Source organism: Chiloscyllium punctatum, chromosome 9 (assembly GCF_047496795.1).
Source record: "Chiloscyllium punctatum isolate Juve2018m chromosome 9, sChiPun1.3, whole genome shotgun sequence".
Taxonomy (NCBI): Eukaryota; Metazoa; Chordata; class Chondrichthyes; order Orectolobiformes; family Hemiscylliidae; genus Chiloscyllium; species Chiloscyllium punctatum.
Window position 1 is genome coordinate 74,952,976 of NC_092747.1, and position 18,539 is coordinate 74,971,514.

At 41.8% G+C, this 18,539-nt stretch overlaps 1 protein-coding gene across 1 annotated transcript in view; it reads left to right on the forward strand.

Annotated features, from left to right (window-relative positions):
- The window catches only part of LOC140481513 (piwi-like protein 4), a 153,707-nt gene that overhangs the window by 21,292 nt on the left and 113,876 nt on the right, over positions 1-18,539 (forward strand). Inside the window, exon 5 of the mRNA XM_072577831.1 lies at positions 2,039-2,236. Within this exon, the coding sequence (XP_072433932.1) occupies positions 2,039-2,236 (198 nt within the window). The remainder of the gene's footprint in view (positions 1-2,038; positions 2,237-18,539) is intronic.

An 18,539-nucleotide genomic window follows, 5' to 3' on the forward strand; every position in this document is an offset into this window, starting at 1 on the left:
ACTGGTTCACAGTTCTGATGTAGACTAATAACAGCATTATGAATATACCTTCATCTTACTTGTTAAATTCAGCTTAGTGTTTTTGGATGGACAGCCTTATATAGGAGGAAGAGGGATGTAGGCAAGAGATTGGTGATGTGGCTACTCAGTGGATGCGTTGGAAAGGAAGATTGAAGAATGAAGCAATTGGAGGTGCTTCTTGTAATCAAACAATAGTGAGAGCCCTTTAGAGAATGCTGAGAAGAACACAGTGAGAAACATTAGGAATATTCAAGAGGAATTCAACTCGAGATTGGTAATAAAGCAGAAAATTTGCAAGAAGAGTGAATTGGACCATACCATCAGTTGAGCAAGTCCAGCAGTTTATTAAGATGGTTTTGATGTCAGAGTTAATCATTCTACCATATCCTCATATCTTTTGATACCCTTACAGACCATAAATATATTTATTTAATTCTTGAATATTCTCACCAACTGCGCATCCACAACCCTCCGGTAGACAATGCAAATGTCCTCACCCAGCGGGTGATGAATATTTCTCTTCCTTACTGGCTGACTTCTCACCTGAGATGATGATTCCTAGTGCTGAATGCTCCATGTGTGGCAAGAGAGCAGAGAGAGGAGAAAGGCTTTTGCACTCGAACAGAAACCGAGATTTGGGTAGTGGACTTGGGTCTGAAGCACCAAAACTATTAATGGCCACAATAGGAAATATGTAGAGATTAGGTAGAACATACAGTTGACTGAGAAGACAATGTAAAAAAAGTATAAAGTTACTATTTAATATTTGGGATCAGATATTGAAAATGTCTGCATGGAGCAAGTCAGCTGGGAAGCATTGTAAAGGTAATGTCACAAAGGCCCTTGGTTAATGCTGTAGGTCCAAATCCCACCATGACAACTTGGTGGAATTTCAATTCACTTACATTGGAATTGTAAGCTAGTCTCTGTAATGGTGAATATGAAATGATTATCAATTGTCATAAAATCCCATCTAGTACAGTAATGCCCTTCTGGAAAGGAGCTTCCCCAACTGTACCTAGTCCGTTCTACATGAGATTCCAAATTCACAGTAATGTGGTGGTCTGTAATTGCTTTCTGAAATGGTGCATAAAGTCACCCAGTTCAAGGGCAACTGTTACTGGCCTAACCAGAGATGTCAATATCCGAAGAAAGAATAAATAAAAAGCTCCACCCTTTTAACTTCTGATTTACTTATGGAACAAGACTATATCCAGGAAACATGTAGGGCAAAATATCAATGGAAGCATTGGTGGGAGTCACCTTGCAGAAATAGACAGCCAAGGAAAAATGGACAATTGATCATGTGTCAGGAAAGACTGATCCTGCAGTTCAGTGGAACTGCATAGTGGACTCTCCTGTTGCTGAGATGGACCCATTATACCAACAAAAGGATGAAGTGTAGTGTAAGTGAAACCCATTAATCAACAGCACCAAAGCCAATGAGAGTCCATGGGACCACTGCAAAAGATCAACTGTAAGGTTGTTTGGAGCAAACATGATTGGTAGCAGCATAATGAGCTTGATGGTGTGATGCAAAGAAAGCTTCAAAGGCAATTGAGGAATTTTGAAGGGTGAGTAGGGATTGAGTGATCACAGTGAGCAGTCACAGAAATTAAATGGCAATAGAACTATGTGTTCAGTCCCTTCGAAGTGATATCCACAGTGGGATGAAACTAGCAGGACCAAATAGCAGGACTAGTCCAGAGCAGAGTCAAATGTCTCAAAAGCAGGAGTGAGTCTAGAAGAGCTACATAAACTGGTAATAGAAAATCGATAGTCCAATGGAAAAATCAGCTTCAGTCAAAATAAAATATGCAGTCCTTAATTATTTGTCAAGTTCTTGAATCCTGCTATATGCTGTTAATCCAGTGCCTCATCTGCCAATGTTTGACTTCTCTTCCTCTTCCGTTTTGAAATACTCTGAATTGAGATGAATTCCAAATCTGTTGTATTTGGAAAGGGTCCAAATACTGAATTGCCATGTATTTACGATTTATGTATTTTCTCATTCCAGGTTGATTTTATGGCCAGGCTTTTCTACTTCAATCTTGAGATATGAGACCAAGATCCTGTTGTCTGTTGATATAAGCCACAAAGTTCTACGTAGTGAAACTGTATTAGACTTCATGACTGAGCTATACAACCGAGTTGGTGACCAACATTTCAGTGATACCTGTATGAATGAGTTAGTGGGATTTGTTGTCCTTACAAGGTAAATAAACAAACCAGAAGAGCTAATTGGTATGTAGGTTCTTATTGTCATCTTCTGGTGTGATAATAGTAACAATAACAAAATTATTTTAAAAAATTAATTAGCAAAACAAAAAATCAAAACCAAAGAGTATTTGAAATCTTTAATGTTATTGGTAGAATAGCCTCTTTACTCAGTTGATGAAATTGTAATTAATAATTCTATCTAATGTTGCATCATTACTTAACATTGTGTAGTAACAGATTCTGAGTTAAAAGTTTTATTTGTCTTCATGTTCATGTGATTTTGTAAGTTCTGTTTGTCTTTTCTGTGCATTTAAATTTTGAAAGAGAAGCTTGGTGGAAGTTTCACCTATGAAAATGCAAGTATAACTTGTTCAAAACTGAGTAATCAACATTGGAACAATATACATGAAAATACAAATTATTTGTTATAAAACTTCTAGCAATAATGTCAGGGGATCACAAAAAAAACCTTTCACAATGTGATTGTACATGTGGATTAAAGGTTGTTAATTGAGAACCATCATTGTTAATTAACTGCTTTTAGGTCAAGTCAAATGAATGATCTTCAAAACTCCGTATTACGATCTCAAATCAAAATATTAGTATTCTTGAGCATCATTTTCAGTTTTTTCATTCCATTATTGATGCTGAATTGATCTTGTAGAAGGGGGCGGTATGGTGGCTCAGTGGTTAGCACTGCTGCCTCACAGCGCCAGGGACCCAGGTTCGATCCCTGCCTCAGGTGTGGCGTTTGCACATTCTCCCAGTGTCTGCACGGGTCTCCTCCCCAATCCAAAGATGTGCAGATCATGCTAAATTGTCCATAGTGTTAAGTGCAATAGTCAGGCATAAATGTAGGGGAATGGGTCTGGGTGGGTTACTCTTTGGAGGGTCGGTGTGGACTTGCTGTGCCAAAAACCCTGTTTCCATACTGAAGGTAATCTAATGTATTACTGAAATTTGGAATGCCTGCTGTTGGGCTCGGTTGTCTGCTTGGTAAAGAATCAAGACAATTTCAGTTCTCTGATCTAATAACATTGTTATAGAAACATTGTTACATTATTCTTACTGTTCTGGACCAGTAACAAACCCCCTCAATACATATTTAGAAGATACCCTTGACCCCAATTTTTTCTTATTTTTAAAGCCATTGCATTCAGAATGCATCAAATTAGTCAAGTTACCAGGCTTCAAGCAAAACACGCTTTATTCTTACACTATAGTAACAATACAAACAAAAGAAAATTGGAATAACTTAATTCTATTGGAAAACTTAATAGAATAGTAGATTATTTAAAGACTAAACAGCAACCATTCCAACTTAGTAACATTCCATGATCACACCCTTGGGAAAGACAAAATTAGTTAAATAGATTACCTCTCATGCAATGCTCCAGTTCAGGAAGAAAGAAGACCAGAAGACCATAAGGCATAGGAGTGGAAGTAAGGCCATTTGGTCCATCGAATCCACACCGCCATTCAATCATGGCTGGTGAGCATTTCAATGCCACTTACCCGCATTCTTCCCCGTAGCCCTTAATTCCTTGCAAGATCAAGAATTTATCAATCTCTGCCTTGAAGACATTTAGCGTCCCGGTCTCCACTGCACTTGGTGGTAATGAATTCCACAGGCCCACCATTTCCTCTAGCTGAGGAAATGTTTCCTCATTTCAATTCTAAATTGATTGCCTCTAATTCTAGAACATAGAATATAGAACATAGAAGAATACAGCGCAGTACAGGCCCTTCTAAGCCCACCTAACCTACACTAACCCACTATCCTCCATATACCTATCCAATGCCCGCTTAAATACCCATAAAGAGGGAGAGTCCACCACTGCTACTGGCAGGGCATTCCATGAACTTACGACTCGCTGAGTGAAGAACCTACCCCTAACATCAGTCCTATATCTACCCCCCCTTAATTTAAAGCTATGCCCTCTTGTAATAGCTGACTCCATACGTGGAAAAAGGTTCTCACTGTCAACCCTATCTAACCCCCTAATCATCTTGTACACCTCTATCAAGTCACCCCTAAACCTTCTTTTCTCCAATGAAAACAACCCCAAGTGCCTCAGCCTTTCCTCATACGATCTTCCTACCATCCCAGGCAACATCCTGGTAAACCTCCTCTGCACCCGTTCCAGTGCCTCCACATCCTTCCGATAGTATGGCGACCAAAACTGCACACAATATTCCAGATGCGGCCGCACCAGAGTCTTATACAACTGCAGCATGACCTCAGGACTCCGGAACTCAATTCCTCTACCAATAAAAGCCAGTACGCCATATGCCTTCTTCACAGCACTATTTACCTGGGTGGCAACTTTCAGAGATCTGTGTAGATGGACACCAAGATCCCTCTGCTCTTCCACACTACCAAGTATCCGACCATTAGCCCAGTACCCCATCTTTTTGTTACTCTTACCAAAGTGAATCACCTCACACTTAGCTACATTGAACTCCATTTGCCACCTTTCTGCCCAGCTCTGCAGCTTCTCTATATCCCGCTGTAACCTGCCACATCCTTCCTCACTGTCTACAACTCCTCCGACTTTCGTATCATCCGCAAACTTGCTCACCCAACCTTTTAACCCTTCCTCCAGGTCATTTATAAAAATGACAAACAGCAATGGTCCCAAAACAGATCCTTGCGGAACACCGCTAGTGACGGCACTCCAAGATGAACCTTTGCCATCAACTACTACCCTCTGTCTTCTTCCAGCCAGCCAAATCCTAATCCAAACCTCCAACTCACCCTCAATGCCATATCTCTGTATTTTCTGCAGTAGCCTACCATGGGGGACCTTATCAAACGCCTTACTAAAATCCATATATACCACATCTACCGCTTTCCCCTCATCTACCTCCTTAGTCACCTTCTCAAAGAATTCAATAAGGTTTGTGAGGCACGACCTGCCCTTCACAAAACCATGCTGACTATCCTTGATCACATTATTCTTATCCAGATGTGCATAAATCCTATCCCTTACAATTCTCTCTAAGACTTTGCCCACAACAGAAGTGAGACTCACTGGCCTATAGTTACTAGGATTATCCCTACTCCCCTTCTTGAACAAGGGAACCACGTTTGCTAGCCTCCAGTCCTCTGGCACTACTCCTGTAGACAAAGAGGACACAAAAATCAAGGCCAATGGCTCTGCAATCTCCTCCCTTGCTTCCCAGAGAATCCTAGGATAAATGCCATCAGGCCCAGGGGACTTATCTATTTTCACCCTTGCCAGAATTTCCAACACCTCTTCTCTACATATCTCAAAGCCATCCATTCTACTTATTCATGCCTCAGTATTCATATCGACAACAATGTCCTGTTCCTGAGTGAATACTGACGAAAAGTATTCATTCAGTGCCTCCCCAATCTCTTCAGCCTCCACACGCAACTTCCCATTACTATCCTTGATTGGACCTATTCCTACCCTAGTCATTCTTTTATTCCTAACATACCTATAGAAAGCCTTAGGGTTTTCCCTAATCCTACCAACTAAGGACCTTTTCATGTCCCCTCCTTGCTGCTCTTAGCTCTCTCTTCAGGTCCTTCCGGGCTACCTTATAACTCTCAATCGCCCCTATTGAACCTTCACGCCTCATCTTTACAAAGGCCGCCATCTTCCATTTAACAAGGGATTCCAATTCCTTATTAAACCACGGCTCCCTCACACGAGCCTTTCCTCCCTGCCTGATAGGTACGTACTTATCAAGGACACTCAATAGTTGCTCCTTGAACAAGTTCCACATATCAATTACGCTCTTGCCTTGGAATCTACTTTTCCAATCCACACATCCTAAGTCATGCCTCACCGCATCATAATTTCCCTGCCCCCAGCTATAACTCTTGCCCTGTAGTACACACTTATCCCTCTCCATCACTAGAGTAAAAATCACCGAATTGTGGTCACTGTCCCCAAAGTGCTCACCTACCTCTAGTTCCAATACCTGGCCTGGTTCGTTACCCAGAACCAAATCCAGTATGGCCTCACCTCTTGTTGGCTTATCTACATATTGTGTCAGGAAACTCTCCTGCACACATTGGACAAACACTGACCCATCTAACGAACTTGAGCTATAGCTTTCCCAATCAATATCAGGAAAGTTAAAGTCCCCCATAACAACCACCCTATTACTGTCACTCTTCTCCTGAATCATCTTCGCAATCCTTTCTTCAACGATTCTAGGACTATTAGGAGGCCTATAAAAGACTCCTAACAGGGTGACCTCACCTCTCCTATTCCTAACCTCAACCCAAACTACCTCAGATGGCAAATCTTCGTCCATCGTCCTTTCCACTGCTGTAATACTATCTTTGACAAGCAAAGCCACACCCCCCCTCTTTTACCCCCACCTCAGACCCTACTAAAACATTTATACCCTGGAACCTGCAACAGCTGCGCGCTTTTAAAGGGGAAACAAACCTACCCAGGTAAGCTTACGTCGTCGTCGTTGTCACTTCCCCCTGCTGCTCCCGCTCTTTCTGTGAAGAGAGAGAGTGAAAAAAAACACAGCTGCCCGCTCCCGGTAAGTACTTTTAAAACAAACAGTCTTACCTTAGCTGCTGCTCGCACTCAAAATGACCGTTAGCGTCGAAGGGTGAGTATCACTGCCTAATCCTAGCATTCACCATTTCTAAGCCAAGCATTGTCTTGTAAGTTTCTATTAGATCTCTCCTCAACCTTCTAAACTGTAATGAATACAATCCCAGGATCCTCAGCCATTAATCGTATGTTAAGCCTACCATTCCAGGGATCATCTGTGTGAATCTCCGCTGGACACACTCCAGTGCCAGTATGTCCTTCCTGAGATTTGGGGCCCAGAATTGGACACTATTCTAAATGGGACCTAACTAGAGCTTTATAAAGTCTCAGTAGCACATCGCTGCTTTCAAATTCCAACCCTCTTGAGACAAATGACAACATTACATTTGCTTTCTTAACCATGGACTCAATCTGCAAGTCAACCTTGAGAGAATCCTGGACTAGCTCTCCCAACTCCCTTTGTACTTTGGCTTTATGAATTTTCTCACTGATTAGAAAATAGTCCATGCTGGTATTCTTTTTTCCAAAGTGCAAGACCTCACATTTGCTCACATTGAAGTTCATCAGTCATTTCCTGGACCACTGTCCTAAACTGTCTAAATCTTTCTGCCGCCTCCTCACTCCTCAGAACTACCTGCTTGTCTGCCTAACTTTGTATCATCAGCGAACTTCGCCAGAATGCCCCCAGTCCCCTCATCCAGATCATTAATATATAAAGTGAACAGCAGCTGCCCCAACACTGAACCCTGCATGACACCACTTGTCACCAGCTGCCATCCGAAAATATACCATTTATCCCAACTCTCTGCCTTCTGTCAGACAGCCAATCCTCAATCCATGCCAGTAGCTCACCTCAAACACCTTACTCAGCAGCCTCCTGTGAGGCACCTTATCAAAGGCCTTTTAGAAATTTAGGTAGATAACATCCACTGGGAGTCCCTGGTCTAACCTACTTGTTTCCTCTTCAAATAATTCTAACAGGCTTGTCAGGCATGACCTCCCCTTACTAAATCCGTGCTGGCGTGTTCTAATCTGACCCTGCACTTCCAAGAATTTAGAAATCTCATCCTTAACGATGGATTTTAGAATTTTACCTACAACTGAGGTTAGGCTGATCGGCGTATAATTTTCCATGTTTTGTCTTGATTCTTTCTTGAACAAGGGGGTTACAGCAGTGATTTTTCTAATCATCTGGGACTTTCCCTGACTCCAGTGATTTTTAAAAGATTACAACCATTTCCTGCTCTATTTCTTCAGCCACCTCTCTCAGAACTCTAGGATGTAGCCCATCCAGGCCAGGAGATTTCTCTATTTTTAGACCTTTTAGCTTTTCTAGCTCTTTCTCTTTTGTAATGTGACCATACTCAACTCTGCCCCTTGACTCTCCTTATTTGTTGGGATATTAGTCATGTGAAGACTGACATAAAGTATTTATTAAGCTATTCGGCTACTTCCTTATCTCCCATCACGAGCCTTCCTGCATCAATTTGGAGTGTCCCAATTTCTATTTTTGCCTCTCGTTTGTTCCTTATGTATTGAAATAAACTTTTACTATATTTTCTAATATTACTGGCTAGCTTACCTTCACATTTGATCCTCTCCTTTCTTGTTTCTCTATTTGTTATCCTCTGTTTGTTTTTGTAGTCTTGCTAATCCTCTGATTTTCCAGTGCTCTTGGCCACTTTAAGACCATAAGACATAGGAGTGGAAGTAGGGCCATTCGGCCCATCGAGTCCACTCCGCCATTCAATCATGGCTGATGCGCATTTCAGCTCCACTTACCAGCGTTCTCCCCGTAGCCCTTAATTCCTCTAGACAACAAGAATCTATCAATCTCGGCCTTGAAGACATTTAGCGTCCCGGCTTCCACTGCACTCTGTGGCAATGAATTCCACAGGCCCACCACTCTCTGGCTGAAGAAATGTCTCCGCATTTCTGTTCTGAAATGACCCCCTCTAATTCTAAGGCTGTGTCCACGGGTCCTAGTCTCCTCGTCTAACGGAAACAATTTCCTAGCATCCACCTTTTCCAAGCCATGTATTATTTTGTACATCTCTATTAGGTCTCCCCTTAATCTTCTAAACTCCAACGAATACAATCCCAGTATCCTCAGCCGTTCCTCATATGCTACACTGTCATTCCAGGGATCATCCGTGTGAATCTCCGCTGGACACGTTCCAGTGCCAGTATGTCCTTCCTGAGGTGTGGGGACCAAAACTGGACACAGTACTCCAAATGGGGCCTAACCAGAGCTTTATAAAGTCTTAGTAGTACATCTCTGCTTTTATATTCCAACCCTCTTGAGATAAGAGACAACATTGCATTCGCTTTCTTAATCACGGACTCAACCTGCATGTTTACCTTTAGAGAATCCTCGACGAGCACTCCCAGATCCCTTTGTGCTTTGGCTTTATTAATTTTCTCACCATTTAGAAAGTAGTCCATGCTTTTATTCTTTTTGCCAAAGTGCAAGACCTCGCACTTGCTCACGTTAAATTCCATCAGCCATTTCCTGGACCACTCTCCCAACCTGTCTAGATCCTTCTGTAGCCTCCCCACTTCCTCAGTACTACCTGCCTGTCCACCTAACTTCGTATCATCGGCAAACTTCGCTAGAATGCCCCCAGTTCCCTCATCCAAATCATTAATATATAATGCGAACAGCTGTGGCTCCAGCACCGAACCCTGCGGGACACCGCTCGTCACCGGCTGCCATTCTGAAAAAGAACCTTTTATCCCAACTCTCTGCCTTCTGTTAGACAGCCAATCCTCAATCCATCCCAGCAGCTCACCTCGAACACCATGGGCCCTCACCTTGCTCAGCAGCCTCCCGTGTGGCACCTTATCAAAGGCCTTTTGAAAGTCTAGATAGACCACATCCACTGGGTTTCCCTGGTCTAACCTACTTGTTACCTCTTCAAAAAATCCAACAGGTTTGTCAGGCATGACCTCCCTTTACTAAATCCATGTTGACTTGTTCTAATAAGACTCTGCTCTTCCAAGAATTTAGAAACCTCATCCTTAATGATGGATTCTAGAATTTTACCAACAACCGAGGTTAAGCTGATTGGACTATAATTTTCCATCTTTTGCCTTGATCCTTTCTTGAACAAGGGGGTTACAACAGCCATCTTCCAATCATCCGGGACCTTTTCTGACTCCAGTGACTTTTGAAAGATCTCAACCAATGCCTCTGTTATTTCCTCAGCCACCTCTCTCAGAACTCTAGGGTGTATCCCATCGGGGCCAGGAGATTTATCAATTTTAAGACTTTTTAACTTTTCTAGCACTATCTCTTTCGTAATGGCAACCATACTCAACTCAGCCCCGTGACACCCTTTAATTTTTGGGATATTACTCATGTCTTCCACTGTGAAAACTGACGCAAAGTACTTGTTAAGTTCTCCTGCTATTTCCTTATCTCCCATCACTAGGCTTCCTGCATCAGTTTGAAGTGGCCCAATGTCTACTTTTGCCAGTCGTTTGTTTCTTATGTACTGAAAGAAACTTTTACTATTATTTCTAATATTACTGGCTAGCCTACCTTCATATTTGATCCTCTCATTTCTTATTACACTCTTTGTTATCCTCTGTTTGCTTTTGTATCCTTCCCAATCTTCTGATTTCCCACTGTTCTTAGCCACTTTATAGGGTCTCTCTTTTTCTAAGATACATTTCCTGACTTCCTTTGTCAGCCATGGCTGTCTAATCCTCCTCCCTTACCCCCCGAATATTCTTTCTTTTCTCTGGGATGAACCTCTGTACTGTGTCCCCAATTACGCCCAGAAACTCCTGCTATTGTTGCTCAACTGTCTTCCTCACAAGGCTCTGCTTCCAGTCGATTTTTGTCAGTTCCTTTCTCATGCCTGTGTAACTGTAACACCATTACATCCAAATTTGCCTTCCCTCTTTCAAACTGCAGACTTAACACTACCATATTATTATTGCTGCCTCCTAAGTGATCCCTTACTTTAAGATCTTTTATAAAGTCATTACACAGCACTAAGTCCAGAATAGTGTGCTCCCTTGTGTGCTCCATCACAAGCTGTTCCAAAAAGCCATCCTGTAAGCATTCCATGAATTTCCTTTCTTTGGGTCCACTGGCAACATTATTCACCCATCCATTTGCATATTGAAGTCCCCCATTATCGCTGTGATCTTGCCTTTCTGACATGCCCTATCTATTTCCTGGTACAGGAGAAAATCAAGAGAAAACACTGAGAAAGAGAAAGGATGCAAGCATTTTGGTGTAGCAGGGAGAATAGCAGCTTCTAAACTCCAACAGCTATGGAAAGTTAAACTAAAATCCTGGTTTGGTGGGAGCTTAAACCCATCCTTCATGCTGCTTCAATTTTTAAAATGCACAAGGACTCACAACCTGTTCACTTCACTAGCTAGGAACAGATTGTTTGCCACTGCTGTCTTAACTTCTCCTTACAAAAAAAAGGACAAAGGACACCTCTTAAAGCCATAGTATCGTCACACCTTCCCGCTTCAAATAGAATGAATCATCCATGTCCAAGGATGGCTTAATTTTTAAATACCTTTTGATCTTTGGCTATTAGTATACTGCAATGCACATATATTTCATTGTCGCTAAGCATGAACACATTCAATACTACAGTACATTTCAATTCATTGTTCCCCCACAGAATGCCTCCATCTTCACTCATCTAAATCATGACAACATGTTGGCAATTACATTCTCTTATCCTGCTACATGTATAATTTTCAAACTGAATGGCTGCAATAATAAGCTCCATCTAAATAGTCTGGAATTTTTATCCTTAAATTTTTCCAAAAACCTGATTAGTATATACAATTATCTCAGACATATGATTGACAACATAAATGTTGCAATGCTAATGCCAAATGTAAGGTCTCCTCAATTGTGGAATATTTCTTTTGATAAATATTTAGCTTTTGGAAAAAATACCCAATAGGTGTTCTCTTGCTGTCTTGCAAGAGTACATCACCAATCCTTGTATTGATAGCCACCTTGAATGGCTTTGCATAATTAGATGTTGCTAACACAGGGGCGGTGATTACCACAGCTTTCAGGTGTCAAATATCTTCTGACACTCTTCCCTCCACTGAAGTGTTTTGTGCTTCTACAACAGGTCCGTCAGTGCAGCAACCACACTGATAAAATTCAATACTTAATTTTTGATAAAAACCATTCAGTCCCAGGAATCATAGTACTTCTGTTTTCATCAGTGGTATAGGAAACTCCATAAGCACCTTTGTTTTCACATCCTGTGGAGCCATCTGTCCATGATATGGCCCAGCAACATGACTTGGGCTTTTGTGAACTCACAGCCAAGTTTATTTTGGGGCGGCACAGTGGTTAGCACTGCTGCCTCACAGTGCCAGAGACCTGGGTTCAATTCCCGCCTCAGGCGACTCTCTGTGTGGAGTCTGCACATTCTTCCCGTGTCTGCGTGGGTTCCCTCCGGGTGCTCCGGTTTCCTCCCACACTCCAAAGATGTGCCGGTCAGGTGAATTGGCCATGCTAAATTGCCCGTAGTGTTAGGTAAGGGGTAGATGTAGGGGTATGGGTGGGTTGCGCTTCGGCGGGGCGGTGTGGACTTGTTGGGCCAAAGGGCCTGTTTCCACACTGTAAGTCATCTAATCTAATCTAATTTATCACCAAGCCAGCCTCTTGAAGTTGATCAAATAATTCTGCTAGATGCTCTAATTGCTTCTTCCTTGTGTGACTGAAAATCACCAGATTATTTATGTACAACACACAATCCTGAAATGACTTTATTGGTCAATCTTTGAAATATGGCTGGCACATTTTTATAACAAATGTTATGACTTTAAACTGGTACAGGCCATTCAGTCTCTGAAAGCTGAAATTTTCTTCACTCTTGAGCATTTTCTTAGTAAGTCCAACATAGAAATATAATTTGTTTGTCCCACCTTCTCAATATAGTCTTCCAAACGTGGAATAAGATATGAATCAGACTTTGTAACTTGATTGACTTTATGATAGTCCACATCGTTGGGTACTGTCTGGTTTTGGCATCATTGCTGTGAGTGAGCTCCATTTTCTGCAATTCACTTGAACTGTGGCATTTCTGAACATGTTTTCTATGTCTTGCCAACTTCAAAGGATTGCGTCTATGATGTTGCTGAATTGGAACAGCATTTCCTATATCTACGTCATGTGTAATTAGTTTAGTACTTCCCAGGTTCTTCCCACATAACACACTAGCTGATTTGTAAAAATCTTTCAGCTCGTTTTGATTTTCCTCTGGAAGGTAACTCAATAATGTCTCCAAATATTTGAGAATTTCCTCATTATACAATTTAATTTGAGACATTTCCAATTCAGAATCATCTGAAATCGATTCTTCACTTTGTGTTGTAACCAGTAATAAATTGATCTTTTGCTTTCCTTCCTAGTCAAAATACCTTTTGAGTGTATCCACTTGATACACTGAGATTTCCTTTCATCTGGTCTTTTTATCAAATAATATGACAATTGGACCCCTCCCTAAAGCTAAGTGTGGGAATCCATGTTTGTTGACCATAATAGATGTGTCTGTTAGATTTCTGGAGGCCATTCCATTAAGCAATATCATGGCTAAAAGGATTGTAGAAGAGCCACTGACATTTTCTGCTAGATATGGGCTACCTGCTGAAATACAATCAAATCAAGGGAGGGGTCCTATGCAATCAATTAGGACTCTTGTAAAAGGTTCCTCAAATGTGGGAATGGATATTAAGAGGGCTGTTTCTATCACTTCCTGAGGTTTTCCAATTACCTGACATGTATGACATGTCTGGCAAAATTCAACCACATCTCTGCAATCCAGGCCAATAAAACGTTTTAGTATTTTGGCTTGAGTTTTTCCTTATTCTAAATGACGACCTACCGGTAATTCATGCTACCCACAACACCACCTTTCTGTAACCTACTGATAAAACAACTCGATGAACTTCTGCCCATTTTTCATCTGCCTGAATAAGTAATGGTTTCCATTTCCTCATCAAGGCTACATTTTTAAGATAGCAACATTCTGGGATACATTCAAATTTTTCTGTGTACATTGTTTAATATAACTGCTTTAATTTCTTATCTTTCTGTTGTAATTCATCTAGCTTATCTGAACTAAAAATATCTATTTTGTCCTCCACTGTTCGTATTTTTTCCCAACCATTTAATCAAACGTAGTTTCTGATAATTGAACGTAAACTTCCTTACCTTTACTATTTGATTTCTCCTCCTGTTTTAACTGATGCTTTGAAACATTTTTACCACACAGTCAGGAAAAATCCCAGGTTATACATCCTGTAACACCCCAGTTGTCTGACCTTTCATTGGCTTTTCAACCACAATAGTCCTCACTCTCACCTGTGATCCAGCTGTATAATTACCAAGGATAACTGTATGTCTGAAACCGAAAATTCCTCTATTACTCCTCCCACCACTTCATCACTTTTCACTGGACTCTCCAGCCTCATCTTATAATGCAGAATATTGTACTTCTTAACATGAATTCCAAATATTACCACCGATGAGATTGCAGAAAATTTCTTTTAATTTCTTTTTAATTTTAATTTCTTTCCCTGCTCCTCCTGGCATAGATGAGTAAACCTTATCCATGCAAATAAATTCTTTAGAGATATGACACTTTCTTCTCAACCAACCTGTGATCAGGTTGTATGTTCTTGCAGCTTTTTAGCTTCGACTGTACTTTCCTTTATATTTCAACAAAACTTTCTGGTTTATCCTGTTTTCCCAAATCTGTCTTCCCAAAGTATCAATGATATCTCCTTTGCCCTTACCTTGTGAGGATATCTCTTTTCCCCCAAGTTTTATTCCTCGCAGATTGAAATTGATATCGGAAGCCTGATTTATGAACTAACTCATAATCATTGTCCATTTCTGCAGTCTTAACTCTCTGGTCTTTCACATGAGTTTGCACTACTTCAGGTTGCGAATTTTGAACTTCTTCAAACTAGTTGTCTGTCTGAAAGTGTCATATGTTTGACCTATTTTCGGTGCCTTTATCCACCTATCAAAATTGCTTTGTTTAGATGTTTCAAATTCAGTGTAGGTTTGACCAGGCTCCTTCCTTAGATTCTTGAACTGTCTGTAGGCTTCAGTCACCAGTGCATATGCACATAAAATGTTTTTTTTCACATCATCATACTCCCCAAATCCCTCCTCTGACAGTGATGCAAATACCTCACTGGCTCTACCTGTCAACTTTGTTTGCATCAACAATGCCTACGTGATCACCAGCGATTTCATTTGTTTAGACACTTTCTCAAATGAAATGAAAAATGCTTCTATATCCTTGTTGTCAAACATAGGCAATCCTTGGACATAATTAAACAGATTCCCCACCAGGCTTTTGATTATAGATTAGATTAGATTCCCTACAGTGTGGAAACAGGCCCTTCGGCCCAACAAGTCCACACCGATCCTCCGAAGAGCAACCCACCCAGACCTGTTCCCTTACACGGCACGGTGGCACAGTGGTTAGCACTGCTGCCTCACAGTGCCAGAGACCTGGGTTCAATTCCCGCCTCAGGCGACTGACTGTGTGGAGTCTGCACATTCTCCCCGTGTCTGCGTGGGTTTCCTCCGGGTGCTCCGGTTTCCTCCCACAGTCCAAAGATGTGCAGGGCAGGTGAATTGGCCATGCTAAATTGTCCGTAGTGTTAGGTAAGGGGTATATGTAGGGGTATAGGTGGGTTGTGCTTCGGCGGGGCGGTGTGGACTTGTTGGGCCGAAGGGCCTGTTTCCACACTGTAAGTAATCTAATCTAAAAAATTTACCCCTGACTAATGCACCTAACTCTACAGGCAATTTAGCGTCGCCAATTCATCTAACCTACACATCTTTTGACTGTGGGAGGAAACCGGAGCACCCGGAGGAAACCCACGCAGACACAGGGAGAATGTGCAATCTCATCATAATCGGTGGCACAGTGGCTCAGTGGTTAGCACTGCTGCCTCACAGCGCCAGGGACCCGGGTTCAATTCCCGATGAGATTGCTGTCTGTTCCTACTCCTGCCTTGCACCGCCACCTCCGCCATTTTGAATCAACTTTGTGTTTTCAGTTCTCATCTCCGTAGTTCAAAAACTCTTTTTTTCCTTTTCTTCTGTTTAGTCTTCCCTTCTGTTTCTCTTTCCTGTGCTAGAACTGCTCTCTTTTTCTGCTTTTCTTCTGCCTTCAATCATAATTCAAACTCTTTAATTTCCTTTTCATGCTTCATTTGCAATTGAATTTTAGCTATTTTCAAAGATTCCAACTGCATTTCTGGATATCATAAATGTTGAGCTATTGTTTGCAATTACCTCCCCTTTTCACTCATACAAAGGCAACCTAACTCCAGCTTGTTTGTCAATTCCAAAAGATGTGTCTTGCTTACTTTCTGTAATACTCCCAAAGTGACTTCTTCCATCCACAGGAAACTCTTAGTTACCGAAAGAGCCATGACTACACAAAGCATTCCCTATTTAAACCAACCATAAAGTGAACACCAGCATTGAATGCTCATTGTCTTTGAGTCCAATAATCCTAAACCCAAACTGGAATGAGAGATTGTGATCCCAACAAGAGCCCCAATTTTTTTTTTGTGTGGACCAGACCATACCCCCTCAAGATATATTAAGAAGATAACCTAGACGCTAACTTTTTATTTTTTTAAAGGCAAATGTAAGATGCTGTGTTCCAGTTGCACTAGATTGAAGCAAACACTTGAAGCAAATTATGGTTTATTCAGATAGATTGATCTGATTTATTGTCACGTGCATCGAAGTAGAGTGAAAAGCTTTGTTTATGAGCAGTACAGTCAGATCATAGTAAACAAGGACATAGATTGGGTGAAAAAAAACCTGGACAGAGTAAGGTGTACAGGTTACACCACACAGGACATGTGCAAGACAAGATCAACATTAACAAGATAGCATTATTTGAAGTTAGAGAGTCCATTCATCAGTCTAATAATGCACAGAAGAAGCTGTTCTTGAGCTTGAGGGTGTGTGTATTCAAGTTTCTGTGTCTTCTGCCTGATGGAAGAAGTTGTAGAAGAGCATTACCAGTGTGGAGTGGGTCTTTGATGATGTTGACAGCCTTTCCGTGGCAACAGACATGTAAATGGAGCCCAAGGATGGGAGGTTAGCTTCCGTAATGGTCTATGCTATGCACACAACCATCTGTAGTTTATGGTCCTGGGCAGAGCAGTTACCATACCCGGGTGATATGCACGAGGGCAGTATGCTTTCTATGGTGCATCTGTAAAAGTTACTGAGGGTCCTTATGGATGTGCTGAATTTCCTGAGTCACCTGAGGAAGAATAGATGTCATTGTGTCTTGATGTTTGCATCTACGTGGGACGTCCAAGACAAGTCGTCAGTTAACGTCACTCCTAGGAACTTACCTGGTCAACCTTCTCAATGTCTGCTCCATTGATATAGATAGGAGCATGTTCTCCTTTATTTCTGAAGTCAGTGATCAGTTCTTTAGTTTTTCTGACATTGAGAAAGAGGTTGTTAATGATGCACCATGTCACCAAGCCTGCTATCTCCTTTCTGTATCCTGACTCCTCATCGTTTGAAATCTGACCAGCCATGGTATTTTTGTCAGCAAACCTGCAGATGGCATTCATTTGGAATTTGGTAACACAGTCATGTGTGTGTGCAGGCAATATAGGAGGAGGTTGAGAACACATCCTTGGGAAGCTACCGTGTTGAGTGTTATCGTGGAGGAGATGTAGTTATATATCTTCACTGATTACGATCTATGGTTAGGAAGCTGAGGATCCAGTTGCAGAAGGCGGAGCTGAGACCTACAGCCTGAAAGGGGTAATGGTATTGAAGGCAGAGCTGTAGTCACTGTCAGGAGTCTGGCATAGATGTCCTTGATATCTAGATGTTCCAGCGATGAGTGTAGGTTTAGGGATATGGCATTCCACTGTGGACCTGTTATGTCAGTAGGCAAATGGCAGGGGACTGAGGCATGCTGCAAGACTTGAGTTGTTGTTGGCAATGACCATCCTCTCAAAACAGTTCATTAATATGGAGGTCAAAGCCACAGGGTGGTAAGCATTAAGACATGTTACATGTGCTTTCTTAGGTACTGGGATGATGGAGGTCTTCTTGAAGCAGGTGAGGACTTTGGCTTGTAGGAGGGAGAGGTTAAAGATGCCAGTTAAAAATACCTCTGGCAGCTGGTCCATACAGGATCTAAGTGCATGGCTGGGGATTCCATCTGGGCTCATCACTTTTCTTGGGTTGTCTGCAGCGGTGATGTATGGAAGAGGTACCTCCGGGGCTGTCGGGGCAGATGACACCATCTGGCTGGAATAGAAAACATTGAGCACATCAGGGAGAAATGTGGTCTGTTTCATTTTGTATCCTGTTATGTTGTTTATGCTTTGCCACAGATAGTGGCAGTGCATAAGGTTGGTTCGGACCTCTAATTTGGTCTGGTACTGCCTCTTGGCATCTCTGGCTCTGTTTAGGTCATGTCTGTACTTTCCGTATAGTTCTGGGTAATCTGACTTGAATGCTGCACACCTGGTCTTCAGCAGGGAGTGGATTTCCCAGTTCATCCAATGTTTCCCGGTTGGGGAACACCCAGATTGACTTCTTTGGCAAGCAGTCCTCCACGCATCTGCTAGTGAAGTCCATATAGGTGGTGGTATACTCATCCAGATTTTCCGCTGAGTATGTGAATATGGTCCAGTTCACTGATTCCAAACAGTCCCAGTGACGCTCTTCTG